Below are 22127 nucleotides of genomic sequence, written 5' to 3'. Positions count from 1 at the left end.
CAATGGAACGTTCAGCACTGGAGCTGGACGTTCCATAGCTGCTAAGGTGTTAAGTCTCCTGACTACAAACACCTCCCCCATAGAATAATAGAGTTGAAGATATGTTCCATTGTATATATATCTATACCCCTACGACAGCACCTATTGTTTTCTCCACCAGCTGAATAAATGCCCAACTCCGCCTTGTTATTCAGTTTAGATCATTTCATTACCAGTCCAAGGTAGGAATGCTAGATCTAATCCCCCAGACTAATGAGATGGACTGAAAGCAAAGAAAATAAATAAACAATTGGGGGTTGAAGCTTCAAGTGTGTTGCCAGAGGGAGCAGAGATGATGTAAGGCTGGCATCACCAAGTGGTGGTTTTGGGGTGGACATTTTACACCATCAAAGTTTAAGGAGACTCTGTTGAGTGTTTTCAATGTTTCAAAATTAAGTGCATTGTTTCTCTGAGCCCTCACAAAGGGAACCTTGTAAGCCTACTAAGTACAATCCACAATAAGAAGGGAATATCTGGGGCCTCTTAAAATACTGCAACAAATTTATGACAAACTTGACCACATATTAGTGTCTGGGATTTCCATTAATCACCAGCTGCAGCTCTCTGCCATTAACTCCATGAACTCCTCTGCACAGATATGATATGATAGGTATAATGAACTAGTGTTCATCAACTTCTTTCTGTTAATGTTGCTGGGCCAAAAATGTAAATCCCTCACAACAAGCAGTCATGGAGAACCTTCTGAATGCTCGCAATCAATCCAACAAGCTGGGACCATTTTTTTTCAAAGATTGCGCAACGACTCTCGGGAACTGAGCAGCCTCCTCTGATGATCTGCATACCTCTTGTGCCATGCGTTAGGACCATCCCAGTTTCTGGATCCATTTCAACATCCATTAATACAGCATTACTTTGGAGACAATCCCCATATCTGGGAAATGCATCACTTACGTTCGCCAAATACTGAGCTTCATCACTAGAACATAATAACTAACAATATCATTAATCAAAGTTCTGCTCATAACAGGTTAATCATGTCATGGGAAATTGACATAACTGAGCTACACAGAAGGCTCGACACAGTTAATCGCAAAAACCATCATGATAGAGAAAAATGCAATCTCAATCAAATGGAAATATGCAACCAAACTTGACATTCATGCCTCTAACCTCCAATCGAAAGAGCGCCCTCAAACTTGAAAGATAAAGAATGTATGTTAAAACATACAAAGAATTCCCAGACAGCTGTCTGAATTTCTACATACCCCAGAAGAATGATTTTCTTTTCTACGATCATACATGGACACAAAAGTGGCTCACTTTAAGAGACTCCCTTTTGCCTCCACCTCTTCAACAACATATGGAAGCTATTATTAAAGTAAGACTGACATGTTTTAGGAAAATAGCAGGTACATAATTTATGCATAATCAATGATAGTAAATCAAAATAGTGAACAAATTGACTCTTCATATTGAACTTCTAACATCTGAAACATTTCACTAACTGTTGATTGAATATGAATCAATGAACCATAATGTATCAAATGTCATTTATTTACCAGCTTCATAATCATGGCATGTATGATAATTGAAGCATCATGCAGATTCGAAGTGGTTCAAAACTCATGGCCACACATGGCATCCCTATCTGAACTGCACTAGGTTAACTAGAAAACACTCAGTTGTAGACATAGGAAAGGACAAATCGTCTTAAATAAGCGGTATACATTCCTATGCGCTTTTTACGAAATTTGGAAACAGATTTTAACTATCCCCCATCATTGTCACTTAAATCCTGCCATGATTTTCTGTAAGCCATCCATCATGCAATGCTATAAATCCGTGAGTTTCATCTCAGACAAAAATATGAAATCTATATTCCCACGTGAATTATTTAGCTAGAGGAGCACAATAACAAAACAGATTCCTTCAGAAAATAAAACACTTATCCAAGAAGATGTTTTTTCACTAGTGGTTCTCCTGAAATATGTTTGTTCTCCAGCCCTCTCAAGGCTAGATTACATAGCTTCTTAATTATTGGCTTGAATGAAATCCACAATGCCCCGCCCCCAGTTGTGCAACGCAAAATGATGCCACCCTCCCCGACAGAATGTGAAGGGTGGCCCCAGAGTCTCCCATATATTACAGATGTTCATTGGCCTTGGGTTGAATGGTGGTCCCCTGAAGAGTAGAGTGGCCTCCTGGAGGGTTGAGGGGTCCCTGCACCACAGGGGCTGCAGGGGCCTTAGTTATGCCCCTAGTGCCACCTAAAACATCTTACATGCTGTTGCTGCCTGGCCAGTATTCGGAAAGATTTTATCAGGACATATCACCTCAGTTCTGATCATGAAGCTTGTAGACTAATCCAGCTGGCCAGAGTAGTTCTAACACATCTTCACACTGGGGCTGCAAACTCCTAGCTCTAGAACTGATAACCTTGGAAGGCTTTCACCCACTAGTGTCAAAACACTCTTCTGAAAACCTTCTCATTCAGAAAGCAAAATTATAGAGCAAATTGTTCTATGAGACTGAATGTACAGTTTGTAATTCCATCCCTGACCGGGACATTTCCCTCAAAGGCTATCTTTAAAAAGGAGAACTTTAATGCCTGCTCTTTCGAAGCCGCGTCACTTCTAATATTCACCTCCTTATGAGACTACTTTATGGACGAAGATTCTAAAACTTCTATAGACTTATTATTTTTGTTTTATATGTTTGAATTATTTTATGTTTATTGATGAATATTTTTTTATCATGTGCTAATTAGTAAAACCTTATAGTCAATATTTCCAAGAATATTGTGTGAAATTTATGATGTGTGTTTGCTACCACTTATATGATGTGTTCTGCTGACAAACTGGGTCTTCTTTGTGTTTTATACCACTTCAAATAAATAATCAAATGTATACATAGTTTTCTGCCCATTCAACATACTGCAGACAGGTCATATAAGTCCAATGATATTTCTGAAAACTAAAATGTGCACAACACCCAAAAATAAAGTGGAATAGTTCTTACCAGACCATCACAGTTGCTAAGGGCAACAGATGCTCCCGGGACATCAGGTATGTCTCCAACATAGGCACAGTTAGTCTGCAATGCCTCTTTCTTCCACGGTGTGTCTGTTCCACGTTCCGCCTGATTCACATCTCCATCTTTACTTCCATCTTCAAGCCATTCTACCACTGCTCCTGGAGCCAACAGGTGGTTATTGGGCCTGAGCCTGACATGGAATTGTCTCCCAAAAACAGTGAGGTTATAGAAGAGTTGGTTGACTGGGATTTGTGACACATCCCTGGGTGACCTTCTTTTATGGCTGGACGAGAGCAAGGTGGAAACAAACTGCCCCTCTGCATCCGTGCTGATGGGAGTCACTATCCTGTATTCTCTTGGCGTGTTGTTGGGTACATCTTGATTGTAAAAGAGAAAAAATATATATAAGACATATTGTAGCAGCTTGTCATTAATTGAATTTAGATCAATTTAAAAGTTGAAGCAGTGAGTATAAGAAGAGACCCAAATGAAATCGGAATTAAACAATCTTAACAAAACTTGGTGAAAATTGAACTCAAGCGAAGGATCACTAGAGGAAACTCTCACGCGTGTTTGTTGAAAAAAATAATTAAATATTTATTTCGATTCAATAAGCAAAGCAGACAACAACAGCCCTATCTGCAAGGGCAGGCTACATAGGGAGTTTACATGTTTTTTATATTTTGCCATTAAGCATAGTCCTGAGAGTTTAACTTCTTTATGCAGAACACAAAGTGCTTTTTAAATAATCATAAATGTCTAAATATATTTCATTTTGGTGAAGTGTACACAATAAAGAGAAAGTCACTCTGATTTCCCAAAAAACAGAACCACAAAGGAGTAGACTGGGAATGCTTTTCAGACCACTAATATGAGAGCAGTACCGAGCGCAGAACTATTGCACAGTACAATATTAAAACTGTAAATTGATTTGAAAACAACACTCTTCTGTGGATTGATTTTAAAATATATTTAGAAAGAGAGTGTGATTCGGCAGTTTATTTTTCAAAAAAATGTGCAATGGGTACAGAATATATTAATTTAAATATCAATTGAACTAGAAAGAGTAAACTATTACATTCAAACTGCCACTGGCTTAGAGTGACCTCTCTAGGACCTTTGTTTTAAATATACTGAACTGCTAACCATTGGCCCCAGGATAGGCCTCTTCTGGGATCCTTCTGGCTGTGTAATGTCATGCCAGCAAAAATGTGGCACTTGCACAGCGTGGGTGAACAGGAACAGCTACTGATATAGATCACTTGGGATAAAAGAAGGGCTTGCCAAGCTGACTTAATGGTTGTCAAGGAGGGAGGTGCCACTTCAGAGATGAGTCTCCGCTCCCGGGATCTAAAAATATCCCCCCCCCCTCCCCCCTGACCCCCATGTACACGAAGGTTGCTCTATTTGCTTTTCTTTACATTGCATCATATTGCCTTTCCTATGTCCTGTTGCTTTTTTCTTTTTGTAACCCATTCTTTTATTTTCCCCTTTTTTAAACTTAATATTCCATCTATATCAGCTTTCCTTTTTGCAGATCCAGTTAATTCATTTACCACTCTTTCTTACTTGTGCCTGCTACAGAAAGGTTAAATGGGCAAGGAGAGATCTGCATGTGATGGATTGACATTTTTGGCCTTACAGTAAAAATGTACAAATACATATCTTCGATTTCAAACCTGGTGCCATATTGCAGAAGTGCAATGGGATTTTGCGCCCGGCTTTGCGTGCCCCAGGGCACTTTGGTATAACAGAAGGGGCCGCAGACGCTTCTGCATCCCCATCTGTAAAACTGATTGCGCTGGTGCACATAAAGCAGCAGCGCTATCATTAGAGTGTTCCCTCATTTGCATGGGGGCGTGGCTCCATAAATATGAGGGAATCCTTTTGCCTCTTCTTCCGCGCCATATTATAGATGCGGGCGCAGAAGTAAAGAAGCTGTCAGGTGGCGCACTGTGAATGAGTACCCCAAGGGCAGCCCTCTGGAGGGGTGGAAAGGCGGTACCATGGACCCCCCAGACTTTCCCTTGCAGACGGGTCTAGTCCCTCACTACACGGAAAGGAAATCTCTAATCCCTCTTTAAAGTGAAGGCGGGTAGCTGTCTGCACAGTGAAATAGCGGAGCGGCTTCAAACAGCTGATCTGTTTTTCACATGAATGCTCAGCCCGCAGGGCAGCGTGAGTTCATGGCTGCCCGGGGCCAGCACATTCATCCTAATAAGGCGCATTTTCCTTGTTTGCACGGGGCTCAACTTTTAAAACGTGCACCCGGTGCAAAGAAGGAAAATATGCTGTATGTATGATAGGGCCCCTGGTGGTTTAGAAGTATTCTGGGCAGGGCCAAGAACATTTTATCATTGTGAAATATTACCAAAATGTGAAATATACCAGATTTGGAAGAGTCTGACCTAAAATGACTAGCAAATTCCTCTTGAAATGAATAAAATGGAGGGGAGGACAATGTGCCCATGAATAAATCCAAAATGCCCTCCCACTTAGATCCAGGCCTGGGCGGAGTTCGCTGAGTTCCACTACAACGAACTCCGCAAAGTGACAAAAACTCTCTGCAGTTTTCCTCAAACTCCATGAAAGAAGCAGAGTTTAATGCCCTGGCCTACTTAGAACCAGGAATTTCCTTCTTCTTCAATAACTCATTCTTGTCACATGTAGAACATTGATCTTATATTTTCTTGAATGAGATAAAGTTCAAGTGGAAAATGTGAAGGAAATGTAAACAATAATATTAGTAGTTTTTAGGTCAAGCCTGTGCAGCGCATGTGTTCCTCTGTGAGGCATGTTGTACTAGACCATGAGCTTTACGCACCGCCCATATTTTCAATTGGCTTCTCTGACTGGCCTTTGTAAATGCTCGCTTTTGATTGGTAGTTAGGCTTACTAATTCCTCCTTTTGGGCTTTCGTATCCTCCCATGAGGAGTGCCCCTGTTACATGTGCTTATACACTTCACATTATTTCCCACTCTTTTTTGTTTGCCCTGCCTCTGCTCATGTTGCTGCCATGAAACCTTATTAGCCACTTAATTTTTCAGCTAGGCCCATCACTTAATCTCCCTGTTTCATTTCTACACCATCTCACCCGTACCACAACAGTGCATACCCGCCCCCACCATCCCTCCGAGGTCACTGCTTGTTCGTCTGTGCTTATTCAGCTTTGCCGCTCACTGTGCCGCTCTTAATCTACCCATGCCGTTCCACACACCACCTCACTCCTCCCACAATAGTGCATGTCCGCCCCATCACACCTCTGAAGTTGTTGCTTTTTCCTACTGATGGCGCTGCTTTTTAGGTCTCGTCTGAGCCAGCACGCATGCGCTACTCTGCGAGACATTTAGTAAGGGATTTAAACTTTGGAACACACGCTTGTGTGTGTGCTTTTGTTTTCTTCACCCGTTATTGGCCTTTGCATGTGTTTTCAATTGGCAAAAGGCGGGTGCATGTCCCGCCTTCTCTCTGCCCTGGCCTAGGCTCTGCGGGAGCGAGGAAGCAGCTTTCCTCCCTCGTCATGGCTCATTAAGCACAGCGAGCACTTTCAACTCCAAACGTGGTCGCTTTCACTTTCGCGTACCTCACTGCAGGCACGACATGTTTTTTTACGACCACCACCACCAACTCCACCAGCACCACCACGTCCACCACATCCACTGCCACCACCATGCCCACCATCATGTCCACCACCACCGCGTCCACCATCACGTCCACCACCGCGTCCACCACCACAACATCCACAACCACGTCCACCACCAACACATCCACCACCACCATGTCTACCACCACATTCACCACCACCACGTCCACCACCACCATGTCCACCATCACCTCACCACCTCCATGTCCACCACCACGTCCACCACATCCATCACCACATCCACCACCACGTACACCACCACCACATCCACCACCACGTACACCACCACCACGTCCACCACCACGTCGTCCACCACCACCACTTCCTCCACCATGTCCACTACCACCACATTCACCATGTCCACCACCACATCCACCACCATGTCCACCACCACCACCACGTCCACCACCACGTCCACTATCACCCCGTCCACCATCACCACGTCCACCACCATATCCACCAACACATTTGCCACCACGTCCACCACCAACACATCCTCCAACACCACCACATCCACCACCACCACATCCACCACCACCACATCCACCACCACCACATCAGCACCATTTCCACCACGTCCACAACCACCATGTCCTCCACCACGACCACTACCACCATGTCCACCACCACATCCACCACCACGTCCACCACCACCATGTCCACTACCACCACCACATCAGCCACCACGCCCACCACCACATCCACCACCACCACCACGTCCACCAACATCACGTATAAAAACACCACCGCATCCACCACCACCATGTCCACCACATCCACCACCATGTCCACCACCACCATGTCCACCACCACCATCTCTTCCACCACCACCATGTCCACCACCATGTGCACCACCACGTCCACCAACATCATGTCCACCACCACCATGTCCACCACATCCACCACCACCATGTCCACCACCACCACATCCACCACCACCACCACGTCCACCACCACATCCACCATCACCATGTCCACAACCACAACATCCACCACCACCACCACCATATCCACCACCACATCCACCACCACGTCCACCAACACCACCACATCCACCACCACCACATCCACCAGCACCATGTCCACCACCACCACCACATCCACCACGTCCACCACCACCATGTACACCACCACCATGCCCACCACCACCACCATGTCCACCACCACGTCGTCCACCACCACCACATCCACCACCACGTCCACCACCAACACATTCACTACCACCATGTCTAACACCACGTCCATCACCACATTCACCAGCACCACCACATCCACCAACACATCCACCACCACCACCACGTCCACCACCTCCACCACCACATCCACCACCACGTTCACCACCACCACATCCACCACCATGTCCACCACCACATCCACCATCACCACCATGTCCACCACCACATCCACCACCACCACGTCCACCACCACCACGTCCACCACCACCATGTCCTCCACCATGTCCACTACCACCACATCCATCACGTCCACCACCACCACCACGTCCACCATATCCACCACGTCCACCATCACCACATCCACCACCACGTCAACCACCACCACTACGTCCTTCACCACATCCACCACCACCACGTCCACCACCACCATGTTCACCACGTCCACCACCACCATGCCCTCCACCACCATGTCCTCCACCACATCCACTACCACCACATCCACCATCACCACATCCACCGCAACCACCCCCACGTCCACCACGTCCAATACCACCACGTCCACCACCACCATTTCCACTACCACCACATCCACCACCACGTCCACCACCACCACATCCACCAACACCACCACATCCACCACCACCACGTCCTCCACCACCATGTCGTCTACCAGCAGCATGTCCACCACCACCACCATGTCCATCAACACCATGTCCACCACCACCACATCCACCACCACCACATCCACCACCACCACATCCACTACCACCACATCCACCCCACCACATCCACCACTACCATGTCCACCACATCTACCACCACCACACCCACCACATCCACCACCACCACATCCACCATATTCACCACCACGTCAACCACCATGTCCACCACCACCACATCCCCCACCACCACATCCACCACAACCATGTCTACCACATCCACCACCACCACATTGTCCACCACCATACCCACCACAATCACATCCTCCACCACCACATCCAACACCACCATATCCACCACAACCATGTCTACCACATCCACCACATCCACCACCACCACATCCACCATGTCCACATCCACCACCACGTCCACCACCATGTCACCCCCACCACATCCACTACCACCAACACATCCACCACCACCATGTCCTCCACCATGTCCACCACCACCACGTTCACCACTACCACCACCTCATCCACCACCACCACCACGTCCACCACCACCAACACGTCCACCACATCCACCACCACGTTCACCACTACCACCACCACATCCACCACCACCACCACGTCCACCACCACCAACACGTCCACCACATCCACCACCACCACATCCACCAACACCACAACCACCATGTCCACCACCACATCCACCATCACCACCATGTCCACCACCACATCCACCACCACCACGTCCACCACCACCACGTCCACCACCACCATGTCCTCCACCATGTCCACTACCACCACATCGTCCACCATATCCACCACGTCCACCATCACCACATCCACCACCACGTCAACCACCACCACTACGTCCTTCACCACATCCACCACCACCACGTCCACCACCACCATGTTCACCACGTCCACCACCACCATGCCCTCCACCACCATGTCCTCCACCACATCCACTACCACCACATCCACCATCACCACATCCACCGCAACCACCCCCACGTCCACCACGTCCAATACCACCACGTCCACCACCACCATTTCCACTACCACCACATCCACCACCACGTCCACCACCACCACATCCACCATATTCACCACCACGTCAACCACCATGTCCACCACCACCACATCCCCCACCACCACATCCACCACAACCATGTCTACCACATCCACCACCACCACATTGTCCACCACCATACCCACCACAATCACATCCCCCACCACCACATCCACCACAACCATGTCTACCACATCCACCACATCCACCACCACCACATCCACCATGTCCACATCCACCACCACGTCCACCACCATGTCACCCCCACCACATCCACTACCACCAACACATCCACCACCACCATGTCCTCCACCATGTCCACCACCACCACGTTCACCACTACCACCACCACATCCACCACCACCACCACGTCCACCACCACCAACACGTCCACCACATCCACCACCACCACATCCACCAACACCACATCCACCACCACATCCACCACCATATGTCCACCACCACCATGTCCACCACCACCACATCCACCACCACCATGTCCTCCACCACGTCCACCACCACCACGTTCACCAGTACCACCACCACATCCACCACCACGTCCACCACCACCAACACGTCCACCACATCCACCAACACCACATCCACCACCACATCCACCATGTCCACCACCACCATGTCCACCACCACCACATCCACCACCACCATGTCCTCCACCACGTCCACCACCACCACGTTCATCACTACCACCACCACATCCACCACCACCACCGCATCCACCACCACCAACACGTCCACCACATCCACCTCCACCACATCCACCACCACCACGTCCACCATCACATCCACCACCACCACTATATCCACCACCACCACATCCACCACTATCACATCCACCACATCCACCACATCCACTACCACCACCACGTCCACCACCACCACGTCCACCACCACCACCACGTCCACCACCACCACATCTACCACCACCACCACATCCACCACCACATCCACCACCACCACGTCCACCACCACCACATGTGATTCCGCAAGAACTTAAAAACTTCCATTTCCCCGCTTAAAATATTCCCCATGTTTCGCTGAATAGCTTTCAGGTGGCAGGGTTTTGAATGGTGGAGAGAGGGTGTGGGCAGCTTGCCTCTTGGTGGAAGATACCTCAGCGAGGGAACACACTAGCCTAGTGTAACCAGGCGCTTTACAAACTGGCATATAATAATTATTATTATTATTATTATTATTATTATTAATATGTCTACCACCACCACCACCACGTCCACCACCACCACGTCCACCACCACCACATCCACCACGTCCACCACCACCACCACCACATCCACTACCACGTCTACCACCACCAACACCATGTCCACCACCACGTCCACTACCACCACATCCACCACCATGTCCATCACCACGTCCACCACCACCACATCCACCACCTCGCCCATCACCACCATGTCCACCACCAACACCACATCCACCACCACCACCTCCACCACCACCTCAACCACCACACCCACCACCACCATGTCCACCACCACCACGTCCACCACCACCATGTCCACCACATCTACCACATCCACCACCACCATGTCCACCGCCACCATGTCCACCACCACCATGTCCACCACCACCATGTCCACCACCATGTCCACCATCACCACGTCCACCACCACATCCACCACATCCACGACCTTGCCCACCACCACATCCACCACCATGTCTACCACCACCACTTCCACCACCACCACGTCCACCACCATGATGTCCACCACGTCCACCACCACCATGTCCACCCCCACCACGTCCACCACCACCATGTCCACCATGTCCACCACCAGCACCACCAGCACATCCACCACCACCATGTCCAACACCACCATGTCCACCACCATGTCCACCATCACCATGTCCACCACCACATCCACCACATCCACCACCACGTCCACCACCACATCCACCACCACATCTACCACCACCATGTCCACCACCACCACGTCCACCACCATGATGTCCACCACCACCTCGTTCACCACAACCTCATCCACCACATCCACCACGTCCTACCCCACCACCACAGCCACCACCACCATCTCCACCACCACCACGTCCACCATGTCCATCACCACATCAACCACCACCACATCACCATGTCCAACACCACATCCACCACATCCACCAACACCACGTCCACCACAACCATGTCCACCGCCACCACCACCACCACATCCACCACCACCACATCCACCACAACCACATCCACCACCACCACATCCACCACCATCACATCCACCACCACCACATCCACCACCACATCCACCACAAACAGGTCCACCACATCCATCACCACCACATCCGCCACCACCATGTACACCACCACCACATCCACCATGTCCAACACCACATCCATCACCACCACATCCACCACTACCACGCCCACACCATCCTACACCACCACCACATCCACCACCACCATGGCCACCACGTCCACCATGTCCACCACAACATCCACAACCACCACATCCACCATGCCGACCACCACATCCACCACCACCACAGCCACCAACACCAGGTCCACCACAACCATGTCCACCACCACCACACCCACCACCACCACCATGTCAGCCACCACAACCACCACATCCACCACCACGTCAACCACCACTACCATGCCCACCACCACTACCACATCCACCACCATGTCTACCACCACATCCACTACCACCACGGCCCCACCAGGACGTCTACCACCACCACCACATCCTCCACGTCCACCACCACCATGTCCACCATCACATCCACCACCATGTCCGGCACCACCACCATGTCCACCACCACCACGCCCACCACCACCACCACGTCCACCACCACATACTCCACCACCATGTCCACCACTACATCCACCACCACATCCACCACCAACACGTCCACCACCAGGTCCACTAACACCACCACATCCACCACCACCACAACCACTATGTCCACCAATACCACATCCACCACCACCATGTCCACCACCACCACGTCCATCACCACCATATCCACCACCACCATGTCCACCACCACATCCACCACCACATCCACCACCACGTCCACCACCACCACATCCACCACCACCATGTCCACCAAGTCCACCACAACCTCGTCCACCACCACATCCACCACCACGTCCACCACGCCCACCATGTCCTACACCACCACCACATCCACCACCACCATGTCCACCACGTCCACCATGTCCACCACCACATCCACCACATCCCCCACCACCACATCCCTCAACACCACATCCACCACGACCATGTCCACCACTGCCACCACATCCATCACCACCACATCCACCACCACCACATCCACCCCACCACATCCACCACAACCATGTCCACCACATCCACCACCACCACATCCACGACCACCACCTCCACCACCATGTCCATCACAACCACATCCACCACCACCACATCCACCATCACCATGTCCACCACAACGTCCACCACCACTATATCCACCACCACATCCACCACCATGTCCCCCACCACCACATCCACCACCACCACATTCACCACTACCACGTCCACCACATCCAGCACCACCACCACATCCACCACCATGTCCACATCCACCACCATGTCCACCACCATGTCACCACCACCACATCCACTACCACCACCACATCCACCACCACCACGACCTCCACCCCGTCCACCACCACCACGTCCACCACCACATCTACCACTTCCACGTTCACCACATCCACTACCACCACCACGTTCATCACCACGTCCACCACCACCAACACGTCCACCACATCCACCACATCCACCAACACCACATCCACCATCACATCCACCACCTCCATGTCCACCACCACCATGTCCACCACATCCACCACCACCATGTCCACCACCATGTCCACCATCACATCCACCACCACCACTACATCCACCACCACAACATCCTCCAACCATGTCCACCACTACCACGTCCACCACATCTACCACCACATCCACCACATCCACTACCACCACCACATCCACAACCACCATGTCCACCACCACCACGTCTACCACGACCACCACTGCATCCACCACCACCACCACATCCACCACCACTACGTCCACGACCACCACATGTCCACCACCATGTCAACCACCACGACATCCACCACCACGACATCCACCTCACATCTACCACCACCACCACGTCCACAACCACCACATCCACCACCACCACGTCCACTACGTCCACCACCACCACCACATCCACTACCACGTCTACCACCACCAACACCATGTCCACCACCACGTCCACTACCACCGAGGTCACTGCTTCTTCCAACTAATGCAGATGTTTTTCATCTGAGGTGCCCACTTCGCCGACCCGCCCGTTGCTGCTTATAAGGCATCAAGATCCCTAGCGTATGCAATTTTTAAGTGCCACAGCCTTCCAATACCCACTTCTAGGGACAGGAGACTACTGCAAATCTTCGGGGCCTGCAATTCTGTCCCACACATCACGGGTAACATTTCCATTACAATGCCAATAGCTTTAACTTCAAAAAAATGCTATACCTATTGCATTGCAAATGCTTGTTCTTATCATACAAGTTGGCCCAATGTTTCATTAAGGCTCTTGAAAATGCAACAATGTTCTGTGAAGTGGAACATCGCATCCTCGTCTATCGTGTAAGCAAACCATTATAAGCCAATGTAATCTCATGCTATTGCAATTGATATCTGAGAAGCGGAAGATAAAATAGTTAGATATCTTCCCATGCCACAGAAAACACTTGCCGTATCGGCTCTCATTTACCTAGAAAATTGGTTACAGCCATATTTCAGAGTAATTAATTACAGCATGACTTATACAAGCCTGTTATCAAATAAACAAGAGATTTCATGAGAAAAAAATATTTCATCAAAGAAGGGCCATATGAGGATAGATACTCCACTGACAGATAAACAAGTACATTTATAACATAACAAGTAGAGTTAAAAAACAATAACAATCAATGAAACAGGTCCTAGGTATATCCAACCAATACAGCAGGTATTATATACTTAGGGACTTAAAATGAAGTGACTAGAATTGCTATCAGCATGTAAGGGTAAATAGGTAAAAAGATTAGGTTTCTTCTGTATCTGCAATATATGACTGTGCGTCACATAAAAAATTAAAATCAATATTCATCAAGACCACCCATAAATTGTTTTGCTACAAACTATATTTGCCACAAGGTAGATTTGTTTAGCCACAAACATTCCATGTTATTTCTCTGGTAAAGTTGCAGCTAGCCAATGAGCCTCTGACTCCATAACTAGTTTTATGCATGCGTGTCTGTTCCTACAGAAAATAAAGGATGTAAAACTTGTTCACCTAGCACTGGAATGCAAGGGGCAATATCGATAGGTGCTCATAAAAGATAAAAGAATAAAAATAAAACAAAAATAACCTAACATGATAAGTTCACATATTTTCATTTTAATGTTTTATGTGGAAAAGGTGCTCAAATGTCCACATTTTCAAGAAAATGTTTGCATTAAACTTAGGTTCATTGTTTTGGGTCAGTGCATTGGGCTAGAGTTATACTTGTTAGGGTGCAGCTTCTCCTCAATAGTATTGTATGGGACCGGCTGATGAAGAGGGTACCTTATGTCACTTTCTAGTGGAAGGCACCACCTTCGCCAGATGCTGTTCTGAAGCTGGTGAAGAGGGTGCTAAACATCTCATTTTCTCACCACTCTGATGGTTCCCCTGCTGCATGTATCTTACCTACTGATGTCTTTGGCAATGAACCATATATTCTGAGGCCCACCGTACCCGCAATGTTTATTTTTTACTTGTCACTCATCAGTTTTTGCAAATAAAGACCATGACTAAATTAATTTTCAGGGGGTATAAAGTGGAACAGTAGGTGAGGGACCTTCTCTACAGGAAAGAAAACATTTTCCCTAAGGAGAAATGCAAAAAGTTTACAAGTGCAGAGGCGCTCAACGATAAACTATCAATATGATAAAATAGACATGTTTGCGAAACACTCTTGGAAATATCTGACAGACACATGTTCCAAGGAGTGTTCCTTAAATTCTTTGACTACTAAAACAATATATTCTTCCATATATATGTATTTGGCACTTATACATGGTGTCATAGATATCTAGTGACTTGCGTTCATTTTGGTTGAAGCTAGGCGCTTCTGTTACTTTGTTGATGCGTCTTCTTTTACCGCCAGTCCCACCCCCACAGAAAACATTGTTAACAAGTTACACTCCTTTCAGCTCGTGGTAAGTGGCTTCTCTTCAACAGGCTAGCCGCGTGGCTTAGACTGGGAGAGCTTGCTGGAGTCACTACTATTTATTTTTACTATGATACAGTATGTGGCTGTGCCAATACATCCTGGCATGGGGTGGCAAAGCTTTCCCACACTTTCAAAACAGTGCAGTGTGCACAGCATTTCATCAGTGGTGGTACTGCCCAAAAGTATCCTCAATTCTTCCTGATCTATTTGTTGATCTCAGTGGAAATGATCCATTGACCTTGATGATATTGTGGTAGGTGATGTGCGAGATGCACTATTATTGTATGTTGATATTATAGACTTCAATATAGTATCATATAACCGGCCTGATATAGGGTTGGCTACGACATAACAGTGATAGTTCCTGACATGAGTGTTCTTTGCATGGCCTAGGGACCCCTGGGCATGCGAGGCAGAATCAATCAATTTTGTGGAAGTAATAGACATGTGTGATTGATGAAAATGACAAACTGTCTGTTGGCTATAAAACATGCAGTTATTAAAACATAACATCTGGTATTTCAGACAGCTAATGGTCTATTATAAATTCACAGATCGCCATAATAAGTGTCCCCTGAAGGTCGGGAGCCCCCCTGAGCATCAAGGGCTGCAGAGTCCTGTGTTACGTCCATGAGGAATTGTAACTTTCTAGAGGTGTTTGAGCTGCTGAAAGCTTCAGGCAGGCTCAAGTCTGATCCCTGCTTCTAGCTCAGCTTGAGGTCCTCTTGGAACCTGGAGCCGAAAACGAGCCAAGCCTTAACTGGGGCTAAAGTCCCCTAGTGGTCACAGCTGCCGACCATGAACAATTATGAACTGGGTTCGAATCCCAGCCTCAGCTCGGCAGTCTGTGTGCTGGAAAAAAAGTGTGTAATGTAGTTTTATATCTGTGGTGAAGCGCTCTCACTTTCTTGAGCGTGGTTGGGGCTAGGTAAAAGTGCCATAAATAAAATGTGGAATTTGTCACTCACGCTCTAATCTCATCCTCCAAGAAACAAAGAAGTGCTAAAGCAATGCCTTAGGCCTATAAAGGACTAAACACTAACCTTTTACATAAGAAAGATATACCCATCTAGTGGCCGGGGAATCTGGGCTGCCAGATTTTGTGATCCTAGGCAAATACTTTATTTCTCCAAATCTCCTTATTCTTTGCTTCCATTTATGAGCGCACCTTTAAATACATGAGTTTAGGCTGTTCACAGTACAAAAATCGCTCTTGCGTGTGATGTAATAGCCTATAATGTTGCTTCATCAATAATATGAATCTGAGCTGACCCTTGGCTCGGCTCTCCCTAACTTGCCTGCTCTGACCCTTTAATTGTTTTATCCTAACGCCGTTTTGTTTTGCTGTGCTACCACAATGTTGCCTCAGCACAAGCAGGCGCTGCCCAAAGCAACACAGCCCGCATTTGTGCTACTGTTGCAAACAGGAGCGTCTGTGCGGCCGCGTGTGACTACCTTGGTGCACATCTCACAACAGAGCGCCCATTCAGCCGGGCGCAGGACACTGCGGGCACTCAGCCCCCTCGGAAACAGCCCGGCCGCTTCATGGCTGCTCCGGGAGGCGAGCTTTGACATCATAGGGAGGCACTGTAAAAACAGGCGGGGGCTCGGGGCGGGCCCAGGGGCGAGGTGCGCGGCCAGGGGTGCCAGGAAAGGGCCTCCGGCGAGGATGCAGTGAGCTGCCCGAGGGCCTCGGGGCATCTTCGCCGACGTCCTTTTATTTCGCATTTTCACTTCTCTTCACAACAAACATAGCGCTAAAAATAAAAGTCACACGTTCCCCGGGATGTGTTTAGGTAAACACGCGCCATGTGTGATTCTAGGACACATTGGTTGTTAAATAAATCATATATCAAAATCCAACACGTATATGGTGCTGGTTACAAACGGAATTCAAAATTGGTGTTTATTCAATAGGTATCAATATTCCGCAGAAAAGTTACCCATTGTCTTGGCCTCGGTAACATAAAAAAACACGTCAGTTAACCTCTGACCTGTAGGTGGGCTAGATGTGTCTTCCGAAGTGTGCAACCCACGAGCGATGGTGGTGGCTCGTCAGCATTAACTATGATCATTGTTTACGACATACGTCAATTGCACAACCAAAGAGTCACCAAGGAAGAACAGACCGCTTAATAAGTCCCCCAGTGACGTAATGTAGCTACAAACTTAATGATCCACTCCGTGTACCAGAATCTAATTGACCTACTTTTGTCCAACCTTTGGAAGAAGAAGCCACAAGAAAACGCAAGACTTTGAGCTGAGTTAATATTTTGTGCAATGTTTATATAGTGCGAACTTGGCCCAAGGGCATTAGAGCGCTTTGCAAGAGAGCCACATTACCTTACACACTTTTAAGCACGTGGAGGGTAAGTGATTGGTCCTGAATCACAGGATGTTGAGCCGAGCCCGAGACTCGAACCTGGTTCCCTCTTCTAAATTCTGCAGCTTTGGACCTAAGGCGGCATTTCTTCACTCACGTTCCCCTTGCCCACTGCCTACAACTGCAGGACCAAACTTTTTCCTGTCAATTTCGCAACCTGCTGAACACTACACGTCAGAACAAATTTACAAACATTTTGTGCTGTTTGGGACACAAAAGTGACTCAAACCAGCGCAAAATGTTTTGCTATTTACCTGTTTTTCACTGGAAAGTTGCCTAAAAGTAAAACAAAGCAGTGCTAGGCGCTGCTTTGCGTTACTTAGCGTCAAGGAGGCGTTAAATGTGTGGTATTAGGGTGTTCTCATGCTTTTTGAAGCAAAGACCTATCAGTCAAAAATTTGAGACGTCTTTGCATCAAACCCTGTGCGTTATTCGCGTAGTAGCACTACGCGTAGTGAACTTCGCAAGCTCCGCATAGCTACGAAAACTGCGTAGTGCGGTGGGGAAAATGCTGTTTGCACAGTGCCGGATGCTTGTCCGCATTGTGCAATCATTGCAAACGGCATCTTGCACAGTGCAAGCAGTCATTTTCTGCCGCTCAAGTAGATTTGTACTCGAGCGGCAGCTTTCTCAATGCAGACTGGTAGTTTCTCATCGCGAGCGGTCGCGAGCAAACACGACCACTCGCAATAAGAAACCTGACCTCCCCGTGTTGAGAATCTCGCCGGGAGGTTTATTTTCCACGCTCACGATCAGCAACTTGATGTTGCTGATCGCTAACAAGGAAAAAGTCTCACCGGGATAGTGATTTTGGTCGCTCACGGTCGCCAACTTAATGCTGAGGACCACGAGCGAGCAAAAAATGCCTGCTACGCTATACGTTTTTGCACTGTGCTACGTGCAATTCTTGAAGCACGTAGTTGCGCAAACTACGCATACTCCGCGAGAGTAGCGTAGTGTTCCGCCCAGGGTTAGTCAAAATTAATGCCACTTGAAAGTATGCGCTAAAAGGAAAAATATTTTCATTCCTCCTTTCTTTTCCGAATTTGCATGTGTGCTGCCCTGTTCAGTAGGAACAGTTTTAAAATTTGTCTAGGACAAGTATTTTGCACTGGAAGGGAAACCTTCCAGTACAAAACCAATGCTAGATTCATGCACACACCCTTGCACTATGGAGCAAAGGTGTGGGTATGGCTTTCCGCAGCAAAATTCTGCACTGGAGCTAGGGAGAAGGTAGGAGAGAGCTATATCTCTGTAGATATGGAGCTCTCCTGCTCTCTACTTCTACGCAACACAGCACAGCATACCATGTTTAGCTGCTGCACTGCGTTGAGTGAGAATATAACGCTTAATTACAAGTTTGGCAGTCCATTGGACCACTAAACATGCGGAGGGGTTCGGTGACAGTCGGGGTCGCCACCCAAGGGTATTGCTGCTGTATTGCGAGGACAGCAGTCGGACCGTGAGATGACCCCGGTAGCAGCCAGGGATCCACAATCCCTGGCGAGGCAGTCTTGAGGCTTCAATATGCTTGTCTGTATCACTGCTGCACCAAACATATTACAAGTTTCCTCGCTGCAGCTCGAACCAGGGGGGCGAGACCGCATTTGAAAGGGTGGCAGTGGGGTACAGGGCCCCCTTGTGCCTCAGGCACATGAAATGCATGCAGGGGGGCACATGTTGTGCCCCCCGTTGTGCATGCACCCACCTTTCCGGCACAGCATGTACTTCACAGTCCATGCCGTGCAGGAACATGATTTGACGCTCCCATTGCAATGGCTTTTTGAAAGGCACCACCATGGGAACACCATAGGACCTCCCACCAGACTACGAAGAAACTTGTAGTTTGGCAGGTGGCCAGCAGTAGAGTTTGGCGGTATGAGAGCGGGGCAGTGGGCTGCCGCCCCACCCGCACCACCAAAATCAATAATCGGGCCCTTAGTAAGTATGGAACCTGAAACATCTGCCTATTCAACCAGGGCTGCATAACACATGTGGCGTATTTTCCTTCATGGCACAGGGCGCATCTTTACAAAGGTGCGCCCGGTACGATGAACGAAAATGCACTGCATTATGGGAAATGTGCTGCGCCCAGGGCAGCCGCGAACTTGTGCTGCCCTGGGGGCAGCGCATTCATGCGAAATATGGAGCGGCAGCTTTAACGCTGCTTCGTATTTCACTGTAAAGGCAGCAACCCGCCTCGTCGCCAGTGTCGGTAATGCGGTGCGGGTGCTGTGGCAAAGGGATTCCCTCATTTGCATGGGCCACGCCTGCATGTAAATAAGGGAACGCCCTCTGAAGATAGCATTAGCGCATTTAGTGCGCCAGTGCTATCAGTATTACAGAAGAGGCCGCACAAGCGTCTGCGGCCTCTTCTGTAATACCAAAGTGCTCCGGGGGCGCACAAAGAGGGAGCAAACCCTCGTTGCCCCCACTGAGTACGTTATGTATTAGGGCACCAGATAGATTCTGATGGTTAAGGGGCAGGGCCTTCTTAACAGCATTATAGGCCCCTGGGCCCTGCCTACACAACCACTCTCAGGAATAGAAAAAATTAACAGAAAATTAGTATTCAATTCTGGTCTGCATGGGACCCCTATGCTTGTGGGGCTCCTGGACAACTGCCCAGCATACCCATGCATTAAGACAGCACTCTTCAGGGGATATCCTTTTATGCAGGAGGTTGACAGCGCATCCACCTTAGTCTCGATGGAGACTTCCTAAAAATCCACAGAGGGCCTGTTGACCATTGACTATAGAAGCTGTGATGTTTATTAGAAGTGATACCCAAAAGAGTCTGTACTAAAGCATTAATAGTTTTAGAACAGTTTAAAAAAAATAGACGTAAGTTGGGGTTGCCAGTGGTTGCAGTTGCAGCCGCTGTGCTCTCGGCCCCTCAGTTTTGAGCCTAACTGTCTTCTTGGGCTCTTTCACACACTAAGCAATGAGACACAAATGATTGCACACCTGAGCCTCAAACTGTGACTGACTCCTATGTCAACTTTATAGTGGCCAAAGTGAGGTTTTGAAGCTATGTGTGTTCTACATTTATCGTAGTATCTTGGTTATCCACTTCCAATGACATCACCAAGGTCAACAATTCTAGTACCACATCTTGAGCTCCTATCGAGGTAAAGGTTCATTAAATGTCACTACCTGAGATGTCATAAGTGAATAGGGTGACTAAGTCAAGTGCATTATGAACACTGTCTTCAGTCCTGAACGTTTCACTTATAGATTATTGATTTAAGATGTGTTAGGAAACAAAGACTACACCCAGAATGCATTAGGCTATCACAAAAATCTCCAGGTTTGGAAAGAGTGTGGGTAAAGACCAAGAGGGAGGTGATTACCCTCACCGCAGAGTCAAAGAACATGCATTGTCACCTCCATGAGTTTTATGGCATGACACCATCAAAGTACATGTACAGAAGGAACATAAAACAGCTGTACTGCCTAGTTGTCGCACTTGAGTTGGCAAAATTACTTTACACACTTCAATCAAATGGTTTTCCTCTTGATAGCGGCTCTTTGGGCTGCAGTATTGGCACGGGACCCAGGATTCTGCATACCGCCTCCTATGTTACTCTTCTTCTGAACTCTGAAGGATAAGGCCACCATTAAGAAGTAAAGAGAACAACAAAAAGAAGCCGGGGACCCTGTTACGTACAGATTTCCACAACCCCAATACACGATAAAATCAATGTTCACTTTTTCTGGATGCTTGTGCAAAATAATTGTGCTCTACTGCCCAAATGTGCTACGTAACACTTGGTTGATACAAGTTCCAGCATATAAGATAAGCAACTAAGATCAATATTTACTAAAGCAGTGCGAGGAGCACAGCTTCAATCCGCTAACCATCACAAAGGCCCACAGAC

The 22127-nt window shown here is 48.2% G+C and overlaps 1 protein-coding gene across 1 annotated transcript in view; it reads right to left on the bottom strand.

The window, feature by feature from the left end:
* The window catches only part of ADAMTS3 (ADAM metallopeptidase with thrombospondin type 1 motif 3), a 702179-nt gene that overhangs the window by 584246 nt on the left and 95806 nt on the right, over positions 1–22127 (bottom strand). The window contains exon 3 of the mRNA XM_086961556.1: positions 3019–3410. Within this exon, the coding sequence (XP_086817682.1) occupies positions 3019–3410 (392 nt within the window). The remainder of the gene's footprint in view (positions 1–3018; positions 3411–22127) is intronic.

Source organism: Lissotriton vulgaris, chromosome 3_1, assembly GCF_964263255.1.
Source record: "Lissotriton vulgaris chromosome 3_1, aLisVul1.2, whole genome shotgun sequence".
NCBI lineage: Eukaryota > Metazoa > Chordata > Amphibia > Caudata > Salamandridae > Lissotriton > Lissotriton vulgaris.
Note: the sequence above shows the minus strand (reverse complement) of the source record. Positions and strands in the feature narration are given on the sequence as shown.